At 66.8% G+C, this 23,508-nt stretch overlaps 2 protein-coding genes across 5 annotated transcripts; both read right to left on the bottom strand.

Moving 5' to 3' along the window:
- Nucleotides 1-701: 701 nt before the first annotated feature.
- Nucleotides 702-9,919, bottom strand: DENND4B (DENN domain containing 4B). Of its 2 annotated transcripts, XM_052796628.1 has the most exons (27): nucleotides 9,835-9,919; nucleotides 7,594-7,904; nucleotides 7,263-7,515; nucleotides 7,101-7,170; nucleotides 6,824-6,993; nucleotides 6,506-6,747; nucleotides 6,345-6,411; nucleotides 6,194-6,252; nucleotides 5,950-6,094; nucleotides 5,681-5,856; nucleotides 5,456-5,556; nucleotides 5,158-5,373; nucleotides 4,926-5,071; nucleotides 4,707-4,846; nucleotides 4,499-4,622; nucleotides 4,161-4,367; nucleotides 3,944-4,072; nucleotides 3,687-3,846; nucleotides 3,040-3,626; nucleotides 2,842-2,964; nucleotides 2,583-2,758; nucleotides 2,053-2,176; nucleotides 1,721-1,954; nucleotides 1,535-1,640; nucleotides 1,266-1,431; nucleotides 1,124-1,188; nucleotides 702-1,017 (listed from the first exon to the last, which is right to left on the bottom strand). In XM_052796628.1, the coding sequence occupies exons 2-27, from the start codon at nucleotides 7,890-7,892 to the stop codon at nucleotides 872-874; spliced, it is 4,431 nt and encodes a 1,476-aa protein (XP_052652588.1). In that variant the 5' UTR covers nucleotides 7,893-7,904; nucleotides 9,835-9,919; the 3' UTR covers nucleotides 702-871. The 2 variants fall into 2 exon arrangements, with proteins under 2 accessions (XP_052652588.1, XP_052652587.1); XM_052796627.1 differs by lacking the exons at nucleotides 6,824-6,993; nucleotides 7,101-7,170; nucleotides 7,263-7,515; nucleotides 7,594-7,904; nucleotides 9,835-9,919 and having other exon boundaries at nucleotides 3,040-3,605; nucleotides 6,506-6,743.
- Nucleotides 9,920-10,335: 416 nt separating this feature from the next.
- On the bottom strand, nucleotides 10,336-23,137 carry CRTC2 (CREB regulated transcription coactivator 2). Of its 3 annotated transcripts, XM_052796629.1 has the most exons (14): nucleotides 22,924-23,137; nucleotides 18,898-18,999; nucleotides 18,437-18,553; nucleotides 18,147-18,208; nucleotides 16,312-16,380; nucleotides 14,670-14,773; nucleotides 14,400-14,429; nucleotides 14,075-14,154; nucleotides 13,827-13,876; nucleotides 13,420-13,664; nucleotides 12,373-12,821; nucleotides 11,593-11,883; nucleotides 11,314-11,488; nucleotides 10,336-11,206 (listed from the first exon to the last, which is right to left on the bottom strand). In XM_052796629.1, exons 1-14 carry the CDS (start codon nucleotides 23,107-23,109, stop codon nucleotides 10,998-11,000), a joined length of 2,169 nt encoding a protein of 722 aa, XP_052652589.1. In that variant the 5' UTR covers nucleotides 23,110-23,137; the 3' UTR covers nucleotides 10,336-10,997. The 3 variants fall into 3 exon arrangements, with proteins under 3 accessions (XP_052652589.1, XP_052652591.1, XP_052652592.1); XM_052796631.1 differs by lacking the exon at nucleotides 16,312-16,380; XM_052796632.1 differs by lacking the exon at nucleotides 18,898-18,999.
- Nucleotides 23,138-23,508: the final 371 nt, after the last annotated feature.

The raw sequence follows: 23,508 nt of genomic DNA, 5'->3' as shown, positions 1-23,508 counted from the left end.
GGCAAAAACCGTGTCCGACCCCCCCCCCCCCCCCGCTCCTCCGCCCGCGGGGGAATTTCGGCCCAAAGCGGCCGCCGTAGCCGCCCTGCGCCTGGCCCACGTGGCGCCCGCTACGGGGCTGCACGTGGCCCGACGCGACGCCGGGGGAGGGGCGGGGCGCAGAGCGGGCCCCGGTACCGGGCAGGGCCGCGCGTGGGGGGGGGGGGGGGTGTCCCGCCCCGGGCTCGCCGGTAGCGGGCCCCAATGCCGAGGCTTCGCGCCAGCCCTCAGGCCTCTGCCAGGCCCCAAGATGGCTGCCGCGGCCGCAGGCCAACGCTCTGGCACCTCTTTCCCCCCGCCTCGATGGCGCAACCCTCCCGGGGGCGGGGTTGGCTGTCCCTTTTCCCAGTCCCCCACCCTACCCCGGGGAGGGGGGGTCCTGCTCCCCCTTGACGCCCCCCAAGAAGGCGCCCGGGGAGGCAGCGGGGAAAATACCGCAGCGGCTTTTATTTACAGACCCCCGAGCCGGGGGGGGGCTCCTATTGCACAGTGCGGGGGGGGGGGAGGAAGGAGGGGGAGGCGGCCCCCAACCCCCCCCATGACCTAGCAAGCCCCCCAGGTGCGGGGTGGTGAGATGGGGGGGGCCGATGCACAGAGCCTCCCTGCGACTGTCCCAGCTGCCCACCCAGCTGCCAGCACAAGCGAGGAGGAGGCGCTGGGGGGGGGGAATAAATAAATAAAAATATATTAACACTGACATATAAAACCCTTTGTGAGCCAGGGGCTGTGGCGGGGGCTCCCCCCCAACCTGGGGAGCAGAGGGGCTGGCCCGGGTCACCGCCCCCCCCCCGACTGCTCTGTCCCGGGGGAGGGAGGGCCAGGGGGGCCACCCCTAGCACTCGAGGGTGGCCCCGAAGCTCTTGCGGCAGTCAATGGCTTTGGAGCTGGGGGGCTGCGCCCGCCGCCGCCGCAGCTCCTCCTTGCCCAGGCTCCCTGCCAGCTTGTTGTAGGCCGACTTGTACTTCTTGTCAAAGGCGGCTGCAAGGCGAGGGGGGACACACACAGACACACACACCGTCCATCAGCAGTGCTGGGGGGGGGGGCCGCCCAGTCCCCCCAAAGCCGCTCCCTGAGCCCCCAGTACCGATGTCCATGTGGTCCCTGCCCAGCGCCGCCAGCGTGAGGAAGAGGATTTCCCGGTAGATGCTCCTGGGGAGACAGAGCAGTGAGGTGCGGGGGGGCCAGCCCGGTGCCAACGAGGCTGGGGGTGGGGGTCACAGCCCTACCTCTGCAGGTGCCAGGGGCCGCCGGGGGCTGCCAGTGTCTCGAGGAAGAGGGCGATGGCCTTGTGCACCTCGCTCAGCCCCACGTGGCTCAGCACAGCCTCCAGGAAGGCCAGCGAGAAGGGGTGGCCATGGGCCCGCCAGGACCTCAGCCGGGTGGGGACATTACCTGGGGGGGGGACCACACACGACAGGAACACAGGAACAGAGTGGGGGGGTCAGCGCCACCCCACTGCTGCAGTTCCCCCCCTCCCCACCATCCCCCGACTCACTGTGAAGCCGCCAGAGGACGTAAAGCGGGGGGCAACTGTCAGGCTCAGGGGCCAGGACATCCCAGAGCAGCCGCACACGCACGGGGGGGGAGTCGGGGGGCTGCGCCTGTGGGACAGGGAGGTGGGCACCGGGCTGGTGTCCCCCCCAACCCCTAAAACCCCTCTCCATAGCCCCCCCAGCCTTACCTGTGGGGCCAGGGCGACGTGCTGGGAGCCCAGGAGCAGGCGGGGGAGGTTGCTGGGCAGCCCCAAGCGTTGGAAATACCAGACGAGGTTCCAGTAGATGATGGGGTGGCTGTCCACCAGCTCCGGTTGTGCCAGGAACTCGCCGCCTTCATTCTCCACCAAACTTTCCAGCTCTTTCCGCAGCACCAATGGGCTCAGGTAGGCGAAAGCCACTCGTTCTGACCGCCGCGGCACCTGTGGGAGAGAGGTGGGGGACACATGCACACCGCTGGGACACCCGGACTCCCCGTTGCGGGGATGGTTGTCCCCCCTCTCCGTGGCCAGCACCGTACCACCGTGTCCAGGCAGCCGTTGCAGAGCTCCAGCTCGGCCTCGTCCAGGGCCAGGCAGCGGCGGCGGTCACTGAGCACCGGTCCCTGCGCAGTGGGAGGAGGGAGGGAGCCGTCCTCGGCAGCACTGCACAGCAAAGAGGCGGAGGAGGGGGGAGTTATGGAAATGGGGAGGGGGGTGCACCGGGGAGGATGCGGGACATTTCCCCAGAGGATGGGGGAAAAATGGTGGACAGCAAAGAGGGGGTTTGGGGACACTGGGGACACGTAGGACGCCAAGGCAGATGCGGGACATTGGGGTTTTCTCCCAGAGGGTGGAAGGTTGGGGAACAGCAGCGGGCAGCAAAGAGGGACACTGGGGACACCAGGGACACCAGACTATGTGGGACATTAAGGCTTTCCCCCAGAGGACGGAAGGACAGAGGACACTGGTGGGCAACAGAGTGCTGGGGAGGATGGGGGACATTAGGGTTTCTCCCGGAGGACAGGGGACACGGGGGTGTGCAGGGTCCCACCAGGCCGGGGGGGCCCACCTGGGGGGCAGCTGGAAGTCCTGGATCTCGATGCTGAGGAAGGGGACGAAGGATCGACCACAGAAGGGGCAGGTGGTGTTGAGGTTGGAGTCATCGGAGGTCCAGCCAGCCATCACCTCCTCGTCGTACACCAGTGCGCTGCAGCCCTGGCACCGCGAGCAGCTGGATAGCAGGACCTGGCCGACAGCGGTGGCAGCACTGTCAGACCCTGCAGTGAAAGTGGGGGGGGGCCACAATAGGATGGGACCCACCGACTCACCTCCACAGCAGGCGGCTCCTGCCCAGTTGCCCCATCGGCTGGTGGCTCGGAGGACTTGGGAACGCCAGCGCTGCCCACCGATGTGTCCGACAGGTCCAACTCGCTGCCCAGCGAGACAGAGCTCTGGGGGTACACGTGCCATCAGCGAAGACAGACAGACAGACGGACAGCCACAGTCCCTGGGGAGAAGCCAGGTACCTCGGAGGCAGTGGATTCGGGGCGCTCCCGTGGGCGCAGCAGGGTCTCGGCGGGGCTCCGGTGCGGCAGGGGCTCCCCATCCCGCTGCTCAGAGCCCCGGCGCGGGCAGGCGGCTTCGGCAGCATCTCGGGGGCCGAGAGGGAGCTCGGTGCTGGCGGCCGGCCGGAGCGCGGGCCGCTTGCCGGGGGACAGCAGCTGCTGCAGCTTGGCGGCCAGCCCCCGCCGCGGCGTGCCCCCCACCAGCCCCCCACTGCCCACCGGCCCCTCATCCGCCCGGTCGCTCTCATCCATAGCGAAGCTGACGTCCGACAGGCTCCCGTCGGCCGAGCCAGGGGGACCCCGCAGCCGGGGGGGCAGTGGGTCCGGGGCTGCAGGAAGAGGTGGGGGCCGGGTAGTCGGGGGTTCCTCCGGCCCCCCCCGGCCCCCTTCACTGTGGGTGCCGCCAGGGAAGCTGAGGCTGCCGCTCTTCACCAGCCGGGGGGCCAGGGGGGCATCCCGTAGGCTGCGCCCGGCCCAGGTGGTCTGCCGCTGCAGACTAGGACGGGGTGCCAGGGGGGCTCGGCCACCTGCGGGAGGGGATGAGGGGGCTATCAGCGGGGTGACAGTAGCTCCCCCCGGCCATCCCCCCCCACTCCATCCCCACCTACCTGGGGGGGTGGCAGCAGCAGCAGCAGCGGCGGCAGCCTGGCGTTCCCGCTGCCGCAGGGGCTGCCGAAACTGGGCGGCCCCCAGCACCACATTGCGGAGCTTGGCCCAGCGCAGGCGCCCGCCCTGCGTGCCCGCCGGCCATTTGCTCTCCAGCACCGCCTGCGAGTGGGGCGGGGGGGGGACGGAAACGAAACAGTCAGTTGCCGGTGGGGACCCTCCTCGGCCCCCCACGTGTGTGTCCCCCCAACACCGTCACCTTGTTGTAGTAGCCATAGGTGATGGTGTTGGGCACGATGCCTGCACGCTTCATCTCCAGCAGCACCCGCACCGACAGCACCGGCTCCCCATACTGCCCGCAGAGCTGCATCAGGATGCGGTAGCAGACCTGGGGGGGGGCAACCACGGGCAATCAGGGCTGGCCGGGGGTCCCTCCCCACCCCCGGCAAGCCCGCCTTGCCCCAAATGCTGCCTACCTCGTCCGGCAGCACCACTTTCTGAGCCTCCATCTTGCGCAGGACCTCGTAGGCCAGCTGGAGTGCCCGCAGCTTGGCGGGGGCGGCACGGACGTGGGTGGGCAGGTAGAGGAACCAGAGCCCATAGCAGTGCCCCAGCAGGCACTTGGCCCACATGTCAGGCACCGAGGAGTACTTCTGGGCCACGCGCTGGGCCACCTTCATCTCCTGGGGATGAGGGGAGGAAGAGGAGGGAGCTGGGGGAGGCGGGCAGGCAGGCAGCATCCTGCACCCCCTCGCCATGCTGTCCCATCCCTGCTGAGGCCTGGCGAACTCATCGCACCATTGGCCCTGCTCACCTGCTTGGTCCTGCGTGGGGCCGGGCTGCTGGGGGCACTGCTCCTGGCCTGGCACAGCTGGGCCACCAGCGGGTCCCGGGGGGGCTCCAGGAGCTCAGGGCGCAGGGTGGGGAACCCATCATAGCTAGGGGAGCGGGGGGGAGCAGAATCTAAGTTGGGGGGACTCAGGGGGGTGGCAGGGCTGGGGGCAGTAAGGGGGGGTTCTCACCGGTACCGCGCAGGCAGCTCGGCACCGTCGGGACCTGCCGGCTGCTCGGGGGGGGTGATGAAGACGGTGTGCTCGCCCCCCCGGGGGTCATCCAGCTCCATGAGGGGTGTGTCCTCTGGCTTCTCCAGCTCTGCCTGCACCTGAGGAGGGGGCGCAGGGTGTCACTGGGGTGGGGGGAACGGGGACACAGGGACACGGTGTGGAGCTGGCGGGACCCACCTTATCCACGCAGGTGTCAAAAAACTCGAGGCAGGGGTCTCGGTCGCTGGCGAAGGAGCAGTCCTCGATGAACTGGGTGAAGAGCTGGGTGCGCAGCAGCTGCCCATAAAACCGGTGGTACGCCCGCTCCCGGGACTTGAGGAACCCTAAGGGGACGGGATTGGGGGGGGGGTTTAAATCCAGCCAACACCCCCACCCCAGTTACCCCCGCCTTTCCCCGCCGCCCACCCACCCTGCAGAGCAAAGAGGCTGCCGGCGTCACGGCCAGCCGGGGCGGGCGCTGGGGCGATGGGGCGCAGGAAGGAGCGGTAACCCCGCAGGGCGCAGGCCATGAAGCGCAGGAAAGCCGCCCGCGCCTCCAGTTCCAGCTGCGCCCGACGTCCCCGCGCCGCCTCCGTGTCGCTCAGCAGCAACTCCAGGGACACCTCCTCGCCCGGCCCACTGTACACTGTGAGAGCAAAGGGGGGGGAAAATTAGCTGGGGGAGGGGGACAGGCGGCTGTGGGGTCCCCTCCGGACCCCCCCACTCACTCTCGTCCAGCTGCTGGGAGAGGCTGTGCAGCGAGGCCAGCAGCACCTTGCAGGGTCGGCGGGGCAGGGAGCGGGGGGACAGCAGCTTGCGTTCCTCGCTCCTGGTGGGGGGGACACAAGAGGGACGACGGGACAGCAGCCAGTGGATCCCCGGCATCCCTCCAGGCAGCAGCCGGCTGGTGAAGCCCACCCCCCCCCCCCGGCCAAGAACTGGGGGCCACTCACTGGAAGATGGTGTTGGTGTCCAGGTCGACGAAGATGACATCCCTGGGGGGCTCGTAGAGGTCAAAGTAGCTGGAGTGGATGCCTACAATGAAGGGCACGGGGGCACACAGCACGTCAGCCAGCGCCAGCGGGCACAGCGGGATGTAAGGGCACTGCCAGCGCAGGGGGAAGATCATCTGGGGACAGGACAAGGGTGGTCAGCGCCGCGGGCCGGGGGTCCCCAGCACTGCGGCGTGTCCCCCCCGCAATATCCCCTCCCTGGCACTCACCGCCACCAGGGCTTCGCCCACGCTGGTCAGGACGTCAGGGCGCAGGGAATGGATGAGCAGCTTCTGCTCGGTCAGCACGGCCACCAGCAGTGCCACCGCGTTGTCGGGGCCCAGGTTCTGCAGCAGCGTCAGGAAGCTGGCGCCACTGCGGGGGGGGGGGGACATCATTCAGCCGCCCCACATCCCCCTCCCATGCATGTGTGTGTGTGTGTGTGTGTCCCCAGTGCTCTGCAGCCATCCCTACCTGAGCGGCAGCGGGGATGACACAGGCCGGCACAGCAGCAGGTTATCATACGGGGACATCTGGGGGGACATGGGGACACGGTTGGGCTGGGGGAAGCCAGCATGCGGAAGGGGACAGTGGGACAGACACACACACACAGACGGTGACTCACCTGGACCAGGATGCGTGGCCGCTGCGGGGATGGGAAGGGGACGTTGTGCATGAAGTGTGAGATGTGCCTGCAGGCAGAGGGGCCCGTCAGCGGGGGGGGGGAGACGATGGGAGCCACCTCCTTGTGTCCCCCCTCCAAACCTCCCCCCACCCAGCACTCACGTCTCGAGAGGCAGCACGTGGGGCCCCGAGATGGAGTAGCGGTAGATAAACATGAGGAACTTGCGGAAGACGTCGAAGAAAGGCCAGTGAGACAGGACACAGATGCTCTTGCGGGTCTGCAGCGAGCGGCCGGCCACGGGCCGTCGGTCCACCACACTCAGCAGCCCCAGGCGCAGGCTCTGCTTCTCAGACAGCCGCTCCCGGGGAAACGCCTCGTGGAACTGGATAGCCGCCCCATACACCTGCGTGGGATGGATGGTCAAGGTGAGACCCCCCCTCCCCGCTGTCTCTCCCCGCAGCCCAAGCCCCCCATCCTGCCTTATCACCCGAGGCGCCAGTCAGCACGAAGGTGGAGAAGACGGGTAGCGGGTACTTGGTGTCGGCCGGCCAGCTCTCGATGGTGGCCCCCATGGGCAGGCAGAAGACGGGCACCGATTCGGGCAGGGGGAAGGACTCACTGTCCTGCTCGGGATAACGTCCCAGCAGCCCTGGACAGACAGACGGACAGAAGGATGAGCTGGGTGGGCACCCAGCAGCCTGTCAACCCACTGCAGGTTGACATCCACCCCACCTCAATTGCCACACGAGACCCTACCCGCTTCGTAGACCAGTGTGTTGGCCTTGGCCATAGCGATCTTGTAGCACAGGAACAGGGCAGGGCCCCACTGCAAGGAGGGAGCAGAGGAGGGGGTTAGCGCGGGCTGGACGGCGGCGGGGGCATCCCAGCAGTGGCAAGAGGGGGAACCCCAGCACCCACCATGCTGGTGTTGAGGTTCTTATCCACCCGGCAGAAGGTGTGGGGGGTGCTCTCGCCCTTGCTGGGCATGACGAGGCAGATGTCAGTGATCCCCAGTGTGTTGTGGCCGTGGGGCTCAGCCGCCCGCCGGTACGTCAGGAAGGTGCGTTGGTGTCCTGGCCCCCCCGAATTGAGGTTGGCTGAGCGGCTGTAAGGTGTCGTGTCCAGGATCTTATAGCCTGGCTTTGGACGGTCCTTGCCCTCGTAGTGCACCCTGGATGGAGAGGAGGGGTGAGGGGGACCTCTGGGGAGCTCGTTGCCCTCCCCCCCAGCCCCAGTCCCGAGAACTCACCCTAGCTCGATGAGGGGGGGCTTGTCTCGTCCCCGCTTGTAGCATATGAACATCTGGGGGTTGTTGAGCAGCCCGGCGTTGAGGTCGACAGGGTGGCCTGAGGTGGTGGTCTCAATGCAGGTAAAGCCGTGGGGCACCTCCTCGCCCTGCGAGCGGATGATGACGGCCACGTCGGTGATGGGCTCGCTGGGGCGGGCTGGGCGGTGCTGCTGGCTTTCCTCCTCCAGCAGCCGTGAGGTGTCCGTCAGTCCGGCCACCACGAAGTAGTCCACCAGCTGCGGGGGCTTCTCGTCCGACATGGCTCACGGCATCTGGTGGGGGGACACAGCGGGATGGGTGACACCCCAACCCTGCCCCACAGCCCACCTGGACCAGCCGTCCCCGGGGCCCCGTGGAGCAGGGAAAGCTCCTTTGTCCCAGCAGACTGGCAGTGTGGGGTGCCCCACAGCTGAGCCGGCAGCCGTGGGGCACGGCAGAGCTGACAGAGCAAAAGCACTGGGGACGGGAAGGGAGGAGGCTTCCGGTCATGCCGTGAAGCACAGGGCAATGTGATGGGGACCCCCATGGCTCGGGGCGGGGGGGGGGCAGCACCCCACCCTGACCTCAGCGGCTGTGGGAGGACACCCTTCGAGCAGCACCTCTGAGACAGGACCCCCACCCTGTGCCGTGGCCCCCCGGCTTGGTGGCTGCACCTCTGGCCTGCAGCCAGCCCCTCTCCCCCTTGCATGCCCTTTCCCTGTCCCCAGCACTCCCAGCTTGCCCGGGTGCCGCAGGAGGGGTCCGTGGAGGCCACCGGAGAGCTGCGCGGGGCCGGGCAGAAAGGGGAAGGAAGTGGGCGACAAGGCAGCGAACACCCACGTCACACCCCTGCAGCCGTCACCCCCCTCTGCAGGGCACCGGAGTGCAACACCGGCTCTGCCCCAGCCACACTGGGGTGGCAAACCGGTCCCAACCCCAAACACAGAGACCCCAAGCAGGGACACCGCGCTGGCCCCACCACCCCAGGAGGAAACCCCCTCAGCCAGTGGGGTCGTGCCCCACTGGGGCCGTGCCAGCATCCCCTGTGCCAGCAGAGGCAGGGACATGGCAGCAGCTGGAGCCTGTCCCCGTCCCCCAGCTGGGGACCCCAGGACCCCCCAGCCCCACGGGCAGCCACCCAGGATATTTTTAGCCCAGTGCCACGTGACGACTGCCAAGCTGCCGAGACACAGCCCCGGCTCCAGATTTAGCTTCCTGCCACCTGCCTCGAGTGGGGAGAAAGCAGCGGGGGGGGTCCCACACAGCCAGCTTGTGCCCTCCCCAACAACCCCCACCTCTCTCATGGGTCCTCCCGGCCAGGCCCCTGCAGTGGGGCACCCCACTGAGAGCCACCAGGACATGGCGGGGTCCTGGATGATCAGTCCCCTGACCCGCCCTCATGTCCCCATGGACCCCCCAGTGACCCCCAGCATGGGCAGCCCCACGGAGCGGTCCTGTGGCAGAGGCAGGGCTTTGCCCCCAGCTGCAGTGGGAACAGGAACCGGCCCCACCATGAGGCTGCCAAAGGGGAAGCGACGACTGCAGGGGCGGGGGGACGGACGGATGACCCCCCCCCGTGCCTCAGCTCCATCCCTAGGGCAGGATCTGACCGCTGGCTGTAGGGCGAGCCTGCCCCATGGCAGTGCCCCAAAGGCAGGGGAGCACCAGGGGTCCCCAGGCAGCAGCACATCCCCAGCAGCCCCTGCCCCACAGTGCCTGGGGACCCTATCCCACTGCGTACCCTCTGCCCCACGGCTCCCTGCACCCCATGGGGCCGGCAAGGCTACAGCACACCCCGCAGCCCCCCCCCCATCCCGGTCCCACCTCGGGCTGGAAACCCTGGGGTGGAAATGGGGGCGTCAGCAATCGTCAGCCCGGCCACAGAGCCACCCTCCCAGCCGGCCCTCTGCACCCTATACACACGGCCGGCCCCACAGACCCTACAGCCGGCCCTCTACACCGTACACCGGGCCCTACAACCCCCCCCCCCCCCCCCCAGCCGGCCCTATGCACCTCAGAGCCGGCCCTATATACCCCACAGCCGGCCCTATACACCCTGTATACCCGCCCGGCCCCACAGGCCCGACACACGGCCCCAGAGGCCCTATAGCCGGCCCAGGCCCTACACCCGGCCCCACAGGCCCTACAGCCGGCCAGGCACCCCCTGGCCCCGGCCGGCCCCGCGCAGGCCCCGACCCGCCCCCCGGCCGCCCCCGCCGGTACCTGCGGGCCGGGCCGGGCCGGGCCGGGCCGCACCGCTGGGCTCCGCCGGGGCGCTACCGCGCGCCCGCCCGGCCCCGCCGCCGCCCACAGCGGCTCCTGGCGGCTGGGAGGACTCTGCACCCGCCGGGGACCCCCGGGACCCCACCCCAGCACCCCTAGAACTGCCAGGACCCCCCAAGGACCCCTCCTAGCACCCCCAAGAACTTCAAGGAAACCCCCAAGCTCCCTATGGCCACCATGTCGTCTCCCCCCAGCACCCCCAGGAACTGCAGGGACCCCATTGCCCCCCCAGTAAGGGACCCCAGACCTAAGGGTCTGGCAGGGCAGGGAGGGCTGGAGCAGCTGAACTCCCACTGTGCCCCCCAACCCCCCCCGAGGAGGCCTGGGGATTCCCCCCAACCACACCGAGGTGTGTGCGTGTGTCCCTCCCCCATGAAATCAGCCACACGCCATCACAGGGTGCCTCCCTCCCCATGAAATTAGCCACACACCATCACAGGGGGCATTTAATTAACATATAATATATTTTAAAAAATAATAATAATAATAATAAATCACTCTGGCTCCCTCCCGGGCAGGGGGGGGAACGCGGGTCCTGGGGCCCCAGGTCCCCCCGCCCGCGGACAGGGCCCCCGCACTCCCCCGGGGGTCGGGGGGGGGAGTTGCGGGGCAAAGTTACAAGTGCTTTCTACACGTCCCCTGGGGTCCCCGGCGGCTGGGTAAAGTGGGGGGGGGCTGGGGGTACATACGGGGCGCAGCTGAGGGGGGGAGCAGGATTTCTCCTTAAACATGATGATTAGCCAGAAAAAAATAAAACAAAAACAGAAGCAGCCCCCCTACACACACACCCCCCCCGGGGGTCTCTACCTATGGGGTTATGTACAGCTGCCCCCCTGAGGGGATGGGAGCCCTCTCCCCACCGGGGTTGGGGGGGGGGGGGGGGGGGGGGGGAGGCAGAGAGCACCTGGCTCACGTCCCCCCCCACCCCCTTCCCACCGGCTCCGGCGTCCCCTGGCCCCATTCTCCAGGGAGGGGGCCGGCGATGGCCCCACCGTTTTACCGGAAGAAAAAGTGAAAAAGGGGAGAGGGGAGGAGAGAAACTGGGGAGGGGTGCGGGGGGGGTGGGCAGAGGCAGGGGAGTTGCTGGCGGAGCCCCCAGCCCCTCACTGGAGGCGGTCGGTGCGGAAGGAATCCTCCACGGCTGGGTCGGTGAGCAGGGCGTAAGGGTCGCTCAGCATGTTCAGTCCATCCAGGGTGAGGGGTTCAATTTTCAGATCCTCCTCCAGACCCAACGCCGTCGCATCCACCTCAAAGCCAGGGACGCCAGCCAACGCCGTCGCGATCTCTTTGGAGATGCCGGGGGGAGAATCCCCTATGGGAAGGGGGAAAGGGGCAGGGGGTGGAAACAGCATTCGGCATTCCCCCTGTGATGTCCTGCTCCCCGGGGAAGGGGGGCTGGGGTGCCCCTCACCCACCCACCTGTGAGGATGATGTTGGGGATGGGGCCGTGGCGGCTGCAGTTGCTCAGGTTTTGCCGGTTGAGGACGTGGGGGTCATAGGCGCCCTCCGTTGGGGGGTAGCTCAGGGTCCCCAGCTCCTCAGGAAAGCCGCTGCTATTGCTGGTAGGGCTTTCCCCCATCCCGAACTGCTCGAACTGCAGGGAGAGGCGGGTTACGGGGACAAATATCCCTGCTGTGCCGTGTCTGTGCCCCCCCAACCCACTGTCCCCCCACCATCCCCTGTCCCGGGAGCACTCACACTGCCCAGGCCAAAGTCGCTCAGGGGCTGTCCCAGCTGCTGCTGCTGCAGGGAGGCGTTAGGCTGGTACTGGGGGGCGTATGGACGCTGCGTGGCCCCGCTTGGCGGCACCGGCGGCACCGTGGGCCGTGCCGGTGGGGCGGGGGGCAGTGCTGGCTGCGGGGGGGACTGCACAGGCTGGTGCAGGGCCTTCTGGCTCGGCTGGGACTGCAGGAGCAGGCCGGACTGGCTGTAGGAGTATGGCGGGAGCCGCTGATCGGCCGGCAGCTTGCTGGTGTCCAGGGGTACCCCCTGCGGATAGAGCGGAGATGGGGGGGGGGGGTGTCAGCCTGCACCCACGCCAGCGCCCGCCAGGATCCGGCCCCTCTGCGGGGTGCCCCAGTGCCCCCACCTCCACCAACCCCTGGTGCATCCCCCAGCACTGGCAGCGGGTTGGGGAGACCACGGCGATCTGGGAGACCCCAAATTTCAGCCCCGCCGGTGCCAAAAGCTGGCACCCAGCACCCACCACCGGCCGGGCTCCCCACTCCGGAGCGGGAAGCCGGGGTGGGGGAGCCCCAGCTGGGACGTGCTGCATCCCCCTCCTCCCCGTCCCGTCCCCAAGGAGCTCCCTCCCAGCGGGGAGGGGTCCACGGGCTGGGCCGGGGTGGGGGGCAAGGGGCTTCCCTGGCATATGACTGAGATGAGGATGGAAATGAGACAAGAGAGAAGTTGAGGGAGGAGGAGACGGAGGTGAGCACACGGCGTGGGGGCCGGTGCGGGCGATGGGACCATGCATACCTGGGTGATGGAGGACAATGTGGGTGACATTGTTGGTGAGAACTGTTTGGGGTGCTGCCTTCTGGAGTCGCCACCCATTGGGAGGGTGAGGGGGCTGAGCGGGACCCGTCGGCGGGGCGAGGTGTTTATGGACGCCTGCACCATGGGGGTGTAGGAAGAGCCGCTCAAGCCGGAGGGCAAGCTGGGGTTGCTGGGGGAAGACTGCATGGGCTGGCTGCGGGGGGACGTGGGGAGGGAGGGATTGCTGAGCGAGGAGGAGAGGGAGGAGGGCAGGGACTGGTTGGAGAGCGAGGAAGGGATGGAGGAACTGCTTTGGGAGGATTGGAGCGAGGGGTTGCTGAGGGAGGACTGGAGCGAGGGGCTTCGCAGGGAGGCCTGGAGGTTGGGATTGCTAAGCGAGGACTGCAGGGACGCGTTACTCAGGGAGCTCTGCATAGGTGAGGTAAGTCCTGTGGGGACAAAAAAGAAGAGACACCACCGTTACCCACGGAATCGCCCCACGCCCCAGGTTCTCCTCCCCGGGCTGGGCCAGGCTGGGGCTCCCCATCTGCCCCGGGTGGGATGGAAGGTGACAGAGGCGACCAAAACGATGGAGACAGAGACAGAAACACACACACCCCGGGAACGGGACTGGCAGCACCACAGGATGCTCCGGCTTGGCAAGCGGACGGCACCAGGGCAGGAGTGGGGTGGGCAGCGGGCTCCCCACCGGGACCGCCACCCCACACCCCTGCAGGACCCCCTGATGCGGTCGGACCCTGCAGCTCTCCCCACCCCGCTCCCAGGCTGCGGTGCCTCCATCCCAGGCCAGGATCACCTGGAGAGGCCAATCTCTGCCACAGCCAGCTCCGGGATGCCAGCTGGGGGGTTCCCCATCTCCCCTGGCCCCACCGAACACTCGCCGCAGGCGGCTCCCTGCCACAGGGGCCTCTCTCTCGGCTCCCCATGCTGGCCCTGTGCATCTTGGTGGCTGGTCCAGCCACCCTGGGACATCAGCCCCGGCATCCCCCTGCCCACCAGCAGCAGTGGGATGGGGTCAGCCCTCACCTGGCGAGTCGTAGCCCGTCCCCAGTCCCATGCTGCCGCTGATGCCCAGGTGCGTCATGGTGTTGGCCAGGTTGCTGGTGCTGTTGCCCCCGCTCAGGCTGGGGTAGGCGGTCTCGTCCGGGTCGAGGGGCGTGGGCAGCGGGGAGGGGAAGTGCAGGTTGGTGAGGTCGGGAAGGGAGCCGCCCGTGTTGAGGGCCGAGGGGATGAGGGGGACATTGGCAGGCTGATCTGGGGATGGAAATATGCTGGGGGAAAGAGAAAGACACGCTCAGTGTGGGAACGCCGCTGCCTCCTCCAGCTTCCCCCTCCCCAGCAGCCTGGCCCCCCCTCAGCTCCAGCCCCTTTTCCACAGCCGCTTGTGGGCTCGGGCTGCCCAGCCGTGCCCCCCAACCCAGCCCAGGACTTACTGGATCCCAGGGACTTCGCAGGAGCGTGGACGGGCCGAGGACGACGAGAGCTACAAAAATCAAAGAGGAGGAGTGAAGTGAGGCCAGGATGCTGAATGTGTGCTCCCCCGACCCTGGGCCAGCCACGGTTTGAGGGCCGGAAGGAGGCAGAGCCACCCTGATGTCGCAATGCCCCGTGGGCAGGAAGCAGGCAGCTTGGGCAGGGGAACGGAGGGGTGACTTCCTCGTGGTCCTTCCTCTGCACCCACCTTCTTGGTGTCCCAGGGCTTCAGCGAATGCTTGTTGTCATCAAAGCTCTCTTCGATGGGAGGCACTTGGAAAAGAAACACTGGCGAGGGGGGGAGCAGAGGGTCAGTGCAGGGAGAGCGGCACAGCCCACCCGCGTCCACCCCGGGGGCACCGACCGGTCATGAGTGGGGCATTACAGACCCACCCACCACAGAGGGGTCCCTGGCCACTGGCCCCCCGCATCCCACCCACTGCCCTGACTCTTTGCAGACTGCAAGGAGGGGACAGGAACAGGGGTCCATGCTGGGCTCGGTGCCACGCTGGTGGGCGTGGGCAGGTGCTCACCTTTACTGTCCGCGTCCCCGTCCAGAAAACCTGCAAGAGAGCAGGCGACCATTAGCAGCAGCACACAGGGACACAGGGGACATTGGCCAGCACCGCGAAGCAAGGTGGGGGGCTCCTGCATGACCCTGCTGCAGAAGGACAGGGCTCCATGCAGTCCCCCCCCAGAGTCCTCGCGGGACAGAAGGGGCCCGGGGGTCCCAAGGCAGCTGGGTGGAGGTGGGGAGCGGTGGGGTGCTACTGGGGAAAGTGGGGTGCGGAGGGGACACTCACCACTCCGGCGGCTGGGCGGCGGGGCACCCTGCGAGGGGCCCAGGTACACGTCCTGGGGGTTGGGGTTCATCACGCTCGTGTGAAGCGCTGAGTCGGAATTTGTTCTAATTGGAAAAGGAAAGGTGATTGTCAGGTGGGCCTGGGCTCGGCCCTCGCCCCCCACCCCATTTACAGCCTGCTACTGTGACAGCCCCCCATGGTCAGCCCTGGGATGGTGGGCAAGATTGGGGCAGGGTGGCAGGCAAAAAAGGGGAAAAGCAGGGGGAGGAAGGGAAGGAGAGCACGGGGTGTGGGGGGTTTGCTGGAGGAACAGCCGTCTCCTTCAAAGCCCTCTGTGTCCGATGCTCACTGTGCCTGGGGCAAGCCCTGGAGCCTGATGCCAAGGGGTTCTGCCAGCCCTGCCCTCCCCTCCCCAAGTGATGCTTTAGTGGGGTCCCTTGCCCAGCACTTCAAGACACGCTGGGGCTTGCTCTGGCCCTGTCTCCTCCAAGGGATGGCTCTGCCACCACAGCAAAGGCCCAGGAGCCCTCGCTCCCTCGGGGACCTTTTGTTTCCCCTTGGGGCCCTGGAGGGGCTGGGGGCAGAGGACCCAGGGATATTACACCCATTGTGTTCCCAATTAGTTGGTCTGAAGCAGATGAGTGCAGGGAGGGGCTGGGAAAAGGCTGCTCGAGCTAATGACGTGTCCTGGGACCGCACAAGGGGGATATTGTTCAGCTGCAAAGCAGCTGGGAGGCAGGAAGCTCCCCCCGCCGCCCATGGGACGCAGCCCCCTCCTGTGCGGGCCCCGGGCGGGGAGTGATGGGCGCCCACCCACCCGCCGCACGACCAGGGCCCCACTGCTGGCACCGAGCCCTGGGAGGTGCCGGCACCACTTCCCGCACGGCCCAAGGGAGACAGAGTGGGAACTGCCGCGAGCCCCCCCGCACAGGGCATCCCAGTGGCATCAGCAATGTGCCCGCTCCGAGCCCTGGCTCGCCCTGCTGAGACCCCACTGTGTCCCAGCCCGGGGAAGGGGACAACCCTAAAGCCACCCTGGCCCCTGTGGGACAAAGCCACAGTTCTCCAGGGCTGGCAGGGGCAGCTCCTTGCTGTACCCAAGCCCACCCGTGGCTGCAGGCTCAAACCTCACAGGGAACCCACTGCTCTGTCACCTTGCTGGGCTCCTGAGAAGTGGTCCGATCCCCCGGGGCTGCCCTGGCTCCCACTCCTCGTGCCGTGCCAGGGTGAAACCAAGCAGCCATGGCAGCAGGCAGAGCCAGGTCCTTAGCCCAGCAGCCAGCACTGAGCCAGGGCAGCCCTCAGGAACACCCTGCCCTGCATTCAGGAGCCCTGTGCGCCCAAAAGCAGCTCCTCAGGGAGCTCAGTGCGGCTGTGGGACCACGCAGCCTGCAGAGGCACGAGGGCTGCACCAAGTCCAGGGTGTGCAGAGCCACCTCCACCCTGGGGGTCCCCGCGGCCACGTCCACCCCAGGGGTCCTCCCATTCAGCAGCCAGGGCAGCCTGGAGACCCGTTCCCTTCTCCTGGGGGCCTGGAGTTGCTACAACCAGGGCTGTGCCCACCCTGGGGGTCCCGGGGAAGGGCTGGAGCCTGGCTTCAAGACAGGGAGAGAGAGAAGATGGAATCAAAAAAATCATTCACCTGTTGAGAGCCGACGGCAGCCTAAACAAATGTCCTTTCTCCATAGGAAAGTTACCCCAGGGCATGGTCCTTTGTAAGGAGAAACAGCAGGGTTACTTGAGGGGGCAAGGGAGGGGGGCGCAGGAGGGAGGGTTGGCAGTGGGGAGGCTCAGGGCAGCAGGAAGAGGCAGACAGTTTGCTGCCTGCAGGCTGCCTTGAGCAGACAAGCTAGGGTATCTCCACTGGCACCGGGGGACACCCCTCAGCACCGAGTCGGGGCTGATTCATGACATCCTCACCCTATTCCCTGCCTTAACCCTCTGCCCACAGCCCAGACGCCACGGCGATGGGTGGCTCAGTCTTGGGGACCCAAAAACACAGCCGCCGGCCCGGTCCGTGCAGACCGCGGCCAAGAGTCAATGCCATGAGGCGTGCTAGGGAAACACTGAAGGGTTTCTGGGGCAATGCCAGAGGGTCTCTATGCCCTCGGGCAGGGGGACCACAGGCCAGAGATCACCCTCCCCTCCCGCAGCGCCTGGGGAAGCATCATGGAGCAAAAGCCAAGCGAAGGCAGCTGTTTAGAAGAAGGATGAAAGTCCTCTCTGAGCCTGGGGCGAGGAATTTGCAGCAGGATTCGCAGTGAGATGCTCCTGGGGATGGCTCCCCAGAGCCCGAGGTCCTGCGGGAAGGGCAGCTGTGCTCGCTGCAAGCGACAGGGAGGATTTCACACAACCTCTTCTTTCAGGGAAAAAAGCCAAGGCTTTGCCCCAGGAGGTCAGGGAGGATGGCAGAGAGGGCACCCGACGGCTGGGCTTGGACAGGGCAAGATGGGGGAAGATGTGCTGGGGGACAAGATCTTGGCCCTCGTACTCTGGACTGACTGGCACCAAGGTTCATTGCCAGGGACAAAGGGCAAGACACAACATGACCCTCCAGCAGAGCCCCAGCATCGTGCGGCACAACCCAGGGCTGCCACCCGGCACCTGCCACCACTGGTGTCACCACCGGGCTGGGGAGAAGGGGCACACACAGCCCCTCAAGGCTCCCAGCACACCGAGATGGCAGCTGAGCTGCGCCAGGCACCGAGGCACGGACACGGCAGGAGCATCGGCAGCAAGTCTCCCTGGGAGAATGGTCCTCAGGCCAGGGAAGGAGAGGTCTGCTGAGCACAGCTCTTCAGAGCAAGGGCAGCCTCAAAACTAGAGCCCAGGAGCCCTGAGCGACCTCTAAAAGGGCTGAGCTGAGCCCGAGCAGCTCCTGCGCAGAGCCGCAGCTCACCAGGACCTCCATGGGATGGAGCCGATGCTCAAGGCATGCTCAGGCTTGGCCAGTCAGCCCCGTCCTTGCCTGCCCGCGGGGCCAAGGGCCGGAGCACACAGGGACTCAGCCACCCGGTGATTCACTTCGGGCACGATCCCTCTTCCCACTGCCACGGCAGATAGATGCCGCCCTGCACGCCAGAGCTGGCTCTTTTGGGCACAATGAAATTGCTCCTCCTCAAAAATCCCCCCTCTGCAGGACAATGCGGGCAGCACCCAAAATCAGAGAGGTGGGAGACCTCCCAGCCCCACTCCTGGCATCTCAGTGTTTCTCTCTGTGCCCCCCCCAAGGTCTGGTTTCTCCCCCGCAGACTGGTAAGCGAAGCTGTGTAAATCCTCCCAGGAAGGCTGCCCATTGCAAGGGACTCTCTCGCGCTGGGCTCCTGGCCAGCCTGCCTGTTTCCAAACCTCTGGGTGCTCTTTAACACAGAGCGAGCCCCGGGCTCCAGCAACCCCACAGACACGGGGAGGCAGCGGGCTGGAAACCGGCACCTGGGAAAACAAGTGCCAGGAGCCAAGAAAATGTGGGATCTTTACCTCCTCCAGCTGGGCTCAGGTGGAGGCGACAGGTAGGTCGGTCCGTAGGGAGAGCTGTCGATGTGAGAGGCACGTTAAGGGCCAAACGGAGAGCAAGGGGCTGAGCAGCCAGCGTGCAGGCACCTAACACAACCCCGCAGACAGGCCAGGGCAGCACGCATCGCTAATGCTCACTAATTCCAGAGAGATGAGCACCAGGGGGGCACTGGGATCGGGGCAGGAACCCCAGCGGTGGGAGAAAAGGCTGCCTGCCCCTCCGACGGGGCAGGAGGGAATGGGATAAAGGATATCTGTCGGACGTATCGGCGAAGGGGGGACATCATCCGGCGCGGGTCCCGCTGCACTCGCTCCACCAGGCCATGGTGCCGGGTGCTGCGCGTGGAGTCCAGCGGCGAGTGCAAAGGGCCCTGCAGGGAGGAGACACCAGGGTGAGCCCACCACCTGTCTGCGAGGGAAGGGGTCTCGGGATCAGCCCCTCTCGACTGCCCCATCGCTGGCAGTGCTATTGGGGGGACAGAGCTGGGGCCAGGCAAAGGGATTAGAGGAGAACATCCTGTCGTCCACATCTGTCCCCAACAGCAGCCCGTGCCACAGCTCTTCACCTTCCTCCCTGACACCCAACCTAAGTCCTGACGCAGCTCCTGATCCCCCTCCCCAAGGCACCGAGAGCAGCAGCCGCTGTGCCATGGGGGGCAGCCCCCCCAGACCCCCACCAGGGCAGCCCCCGGCCAGCGGAGCAGGCGCTGCTCACCTGGAAGTCAGAGACACCGCTGCCGATCTGGTTGACGTTGGGCAGGGAGCCGCTGTAGTAGGGTCCCCGGCTGTGCGCCAGTCTCAGCTTCTGTGCCTGCAGCTGGGCCGGGGGTGGGGGGGAGGCAGGTCAGGGGGGGCCAGCAGGCACCCCAGGATGCTGGGGCTCCTCCGAATCACCCCATTACACCCGAGACATCCCCATCCCCGTGGGTCATCCCCATGCTCTTCCTCCTGCAGCTGAGCCCCAAGCTTGCCCCACAGACAGTATCAAGCCCCCTAGGGTCCCATGGGGGGAGACAGCCCCCAAGCAAGGCATGTCTGACCCAGCCACCCTCAGGAACTGTGCAGAAGTGAGCCAGGAGGGCTCAAGGTGCACTGTACCTCTCTGCTTCAAAGCCACCGAGTGCGGAGGAGGACCTGCAAGGGACTTTCCTCCCTCCATGGGTGCTCCGGTGCACGAAGGATGCTGAGCCCCCGCTGGGTTTAGCAGCCCAGAGTGGGGAAAACCATGTCTCTCCCACAGGCTGCAGCACACACATCCCCAGAGCAGAGGCTGAGCCCAGCCCTGCTCCCCCCGCAAAAAGCCAAAGCCCCTGTGCCCACCCGAGAGGGCTCTGCGCTCCCCAGCCACCGGTGTTCAGTGGGTCAGCCCGTCCCCTTTAATCCAGAGTGCTGGGTTTTCCAGCAGGCACCTCATCCACACTAGAGACAGTCAGCCAGTGCCGCGGCCCAAAAACTGGGGGAGATCCCAGCCTGGGTCCGGGACTCCAGCAGGGTGAGCAGGAAGGGCTGCCTGCTCAGCACCACACAGCAGCCTGCCGGCTCCCAGCACTGCTCAAGGCCGAGGGAAGGAGTCACAGCAAACCACAGGCGGGAGATAACCGGGTCTGGGCACTCACCCCCCGCACTCGTCGGCAGAGGAAAGCCCCATGGCAGAGGAGAGCTGGGGTCCTGGGGCAGCATCAGAACCGAGCTGGCCCCAAAAGCGCCCTCCTGCCCCAGCCCTGCAGGCAGGAGCCTGCCCACAGCCGACCCAGGCAGGGGTTTGACCCGCCATGAGCAGCACAGACTTCCTCATCCCAACAGCAGCAGGAAAGTGCTCTGCTGCCCACATCCCGGGAAAGGGCACAGCCCCCATCATCCCCTCCGGCATAAGGGGATGTCCTATTCCCCCCCTCTCGGCATCCCACCAGGAAAGGAGGGTTTCCCCTATCCCAATCCACAGAGCCAAGGCCAAGCGTATATGAAACCACCTTCTCTTTGGACCCAGGGGGTCCCTGAGCAGCCCCACACACCGGCCAGCACCAGTGCTTGTCGGTCCTGGACAAACCCCAGGGAAAGAAGAGATGAAGAACAAAAAGCAGCTCGGAAATGGGCTGCAGCCGGGAAACCTGCGACAGCAAATTCCCAAGCTTAAGACCAGCAAAATCCAGATCCAGGGAAAAAAAAAGAAAAACAACCAAAAAAAGGGGAGATTTAGTCAACAGCTGGCTGCGCTGGCACTGCAGGATTAGTGCAAGGAGTTGCGCTGGGGCTTAAGGTCTTGGGATCCTGCTCTGTTCTCTGAGCCAGGGTCCCTGCGGGAGCCGGCAGAGCCAGACGAGGCCAAAATCAAGCAGCAGCTTGCAAGCAGCCAGAAAAAACTCCAGGAAACACAAAGCAAAGCTTGAGGGGCTTGCTACACCCCTGCAGCAGGAGCGGGGCACCCCAGAGCTGGGCAGCAGCCCCTCAGCTGCTTCTCCCCCGGCCAGGAGCCATGAAACAGAGATGTCCGTGTGGGGCACAAGCTGCCGACGTGACGGCCGCTGCCAACTTCTTGCCTGCAGCCCTGTGGGCAACAATGGAGAGGATCCGCAGGGCTAGAACCCTCCTTGGGACCAGCTCCTGTCTCAGGCCACACTGCTCTGTGCCTCTCCGGGGCTGCCAGTCCCGCGTACAGGTAATGAACTCCCGGAGGAAGTGTCCCAGGGCAGGGATTAGCAGGGAAGACAGTCCTGCCGCCTCTCCCCCCCAGTTTTGCTGCACATTAACCAGCTGTTTACTGTGCAAACATGGTGCGGGAAGCTCCAGCCCACTCCCAAACTCACTGGCGATGCGCTGGTCACAGCTCCTGCCTGCCATCCTGGCAAAAGAGACAAAACCTCCAGAGAGATGTCCCTACTCAGGAGCCCTGCCTGCCCGCCGGGGACGGGGCTGCTGTTGGCTCAGCGGGGAGAGCCACACATCGCTCCCTTGGGGTCAGCGGGACGCTGTCCCCATCACCCTCCCGGTGACAGCCTCGGCTTCATGGATGTCAGGTCACCACTGCCTCACCAGACCCAGGGTGCCAGCGGGGCTCTCTGACCCAAACACCCTCTTTTTTAAAGGTCTGACGGATTTTGCTCCCCTCTTCTCCCAGTCCCACCAACCCCAAGTGCAGGGTGACACAGGAGCCTCCCTGTCAGCGGGTCCCTGCCACCTGGAAGAGCTTCTCCGTGTCTCCGGCTCCCTCAACTCTGCACTTCTCTCCCCTCACTCATCCATCTCGTATCTGCGCCGGGAAGGAAGGCGCTGGCTGCCAGACCCCGCAGCTGCCGGCATAGCGACCTGCAGCACTGCAGAGCCCCATCGCCGGGGTTGGCACAACCCGCCTCTCCGGGAGCTGAAATCTGGCCAAACCCTGATCTTGGCAAACAGCCGTGCAATCCCCGCCGACTCCTCAGGGCCAGCACAGAATGAAATGCAAACGGGAGCTGACCGTCTCCTCTTGACGGCTTCCCCTACCCCGGAAACCATGGTCCTGGAAACATGCCATGGCGTTCCCGGCCTCCCCGCTCTGCTGTCATCCCCCCGGCATCCCAGAGCAGCCCTCCTGCCACCGAGGTCCCTCTGAGAAGTCCTCAGCCCATGGGAGACAACAACTCCCCTTCCCCAGAAGCTGCTGAGCGGGGCAGTTTTGCCGGCTCAGATCTGGCACACTCATCCACGCTCCCAACGCTGCATTTTCTCAGGCTCGGGCCAAGCTAAATTTAAGCGTCTCCAGGGGTGAAGCATCCACCATTTCCCACAGGAGCCGGCCGCACTGGCGGGAAGGACCAACCCAACCTTCCTGAGGGTCCCCGGTGCTCAGGGACAGACACCCCGCGTGCCTGGGCCGGTGAAGGATCACCCAGCAGAGATGACGCAGTGCTGCGACACGGCAGGAACCCATCCCAGAGCTGTGGACACAGGGATCCCCTCCTCGCCCCCGCAGCAAGAGCCGGTGAGAATCCCGGCAAACCCTCAGGTGCCACAGGCAGTGAGTCGCTTTTTCCACCCGGTCACCGGGATGTGCGCTCAGAAGCACAGGAGGCACACAGCGCGCACCGGGACTCATGCACAGTGGCCACGGGCCGGAGCAAGCCACGTGCGAACCCTTGCCGAGAACCGCAGCCAAAAAAATAAATCAAAATAAACTCACAGGAAGGAGAAGTGGGGTGCAGGCGGGCACCCGGAGAAGGAGCATTTCTCGGGGGGGGGGGGGGCCCTACCCGGCCCCTCTGCACCCCTCAGTACCCCAAATGCAGACCCACCCCCAAGCCTCGGGGTGATGCCCCACTCAGTCCCATCTCCTCTGCATCCCAAACCCCTCCCACCGCCCCTCTGGGCACCCACCTAAGCCCCCCACTACCTCTGCGCCTCCTGACCCCCCACCCGCTCTGCACCCCCAGCGAAGCCCCTGGGCCCCCGCTACCGCCGGAAAACTCCCCCTCCTTCTGCACCCCCGAACGCCCCCCCCCACCCCCGAACCCCGAGGCTCTCGCACCCCCACAGCCCCCGGCCCCCTCTACCCCCCCCCCACCTCCCCAGGCCTTCAATCAGCCTCCGGCCCCCTCACAGCCCCCAGCCCCCATCTCTCCCCGGACCTTCCCGACCCCCCTGGCCTCCCACAGCCCCCGACCCCCACCCCAGCCCTCGGTCCCCCTTACAGCCCCCGGTCCCGTACCCCCCCTGCCCCGGGCCTGTCGCGCATCCGGCGGGGGGAGGCCGCGGCGGCGCTGCTCACCCGGGTGGAGCAGATCTCCATCATCACCTCCTCGAAGGCCGCCGTCTCCTCCGCCTGCCGCTGCTTCTGCAGGGCGATCTTCTCGCTGAACTTCCGCGGGTTGGAAGCACCGGCACCGGCCGAGGAACCCGCACCGGGCCCGGGCCCGGGCCCGGGCCCGGCCCCCGCGCCCGCCGCCGCCGCCATCTTCCCTGCTCGGGCAGCTCCGGCGGCCGCCGCCGCCGCCGCCGCGCGCGGGGCAGGCTGGGACGGAGAGTCCGCGGGCCGAGGGCCGCCACTGGGCCACGGGGGGGGGGGGGGGGGGGGGGGGGGGGTCTGGGGACTACAACTCCCAGCAGCCCCCGCGGCGCGCCCGCAGAGGCCGCCGGGAAATTGAGTCCTCGGCCTGGCCTCCCCCGACGGGGGAGGGGGCGCCCCCGCGGTGCGCGCGGGGGGGGGAGGACGGGTCCGACTACAACTCCCGCCGTGCACCGCGCGGCCTCGCCCTCCCTCGGGCTGGGGCGGGGCTGGGGGGCGGGACCAGGGGTAACGGGGGGCGGAGGTGCAGCGCTGCATGGGGGGTCGGGGGAGGGGTAATGCTGGACG

The sequence above is a fragment of the Harpia harpyja genome, chromosome 9, assembly GCF_026419915.1.
Source record: "Harpia harpyja isolate bHarHar1 chromosome 9, bHarHar1 primary haplotype, whole genome shotgun sequence".
NCBI classification, from domain to species: Eukaryota; Metazoa; Chordata; class Aves; order Accipitriformes; family Accipitridae; genus Harpia; species Harpia harpyja.
Note: the sequence above shows the minus strand (reverse complement) of the source record. Positions and strands in the feature narration are given on the sequence as shown.

Coding starts and splice junctions, on each gene's coding strand:
- DENND4B (XM_052796628.1), bottom strand. CDS start 7,892: ATGTCGGACGAGAAGCCCCCGCAGCTGGTGGACTACTTCGTGGTGGCC. Junction 6,412..6,505: donor CACGTGCTGCCTCTCGAGAC/GTGAGTGCTGGG, acceptor CTCTGCCTGCAG/GCACATCTCACACTTCATGC. Junction 4,073..4,160: donor AAGTGGTGCTGCCGGACGAG/GTAGGCAGCATT, acceptor GCCCCCCCCCAG/GTCTGCTACCGCATCCTGAT.
- CRTC2 (XM_052796629.1), bottom strand. CDS start 23,109: ATGGCGGCGGCGGCGGGCGCGGGGGCCGGGCCCGGGCCCGGGCCCGGG. Junction 18,209..18,436: donor TTCGCCGATACGTCCGACAG/ATATCCTTTATC, acceptor CGTGCCTCTCAC/ATCGACAGCTCTCCCTACGG. Junction 12,822..13,419: donor GACGGGCTACGACTCGCCAG/GTGAGGGCTGAC, acceptor TTGTCCCCACAG/GACTTACCTCACCTATGCAG.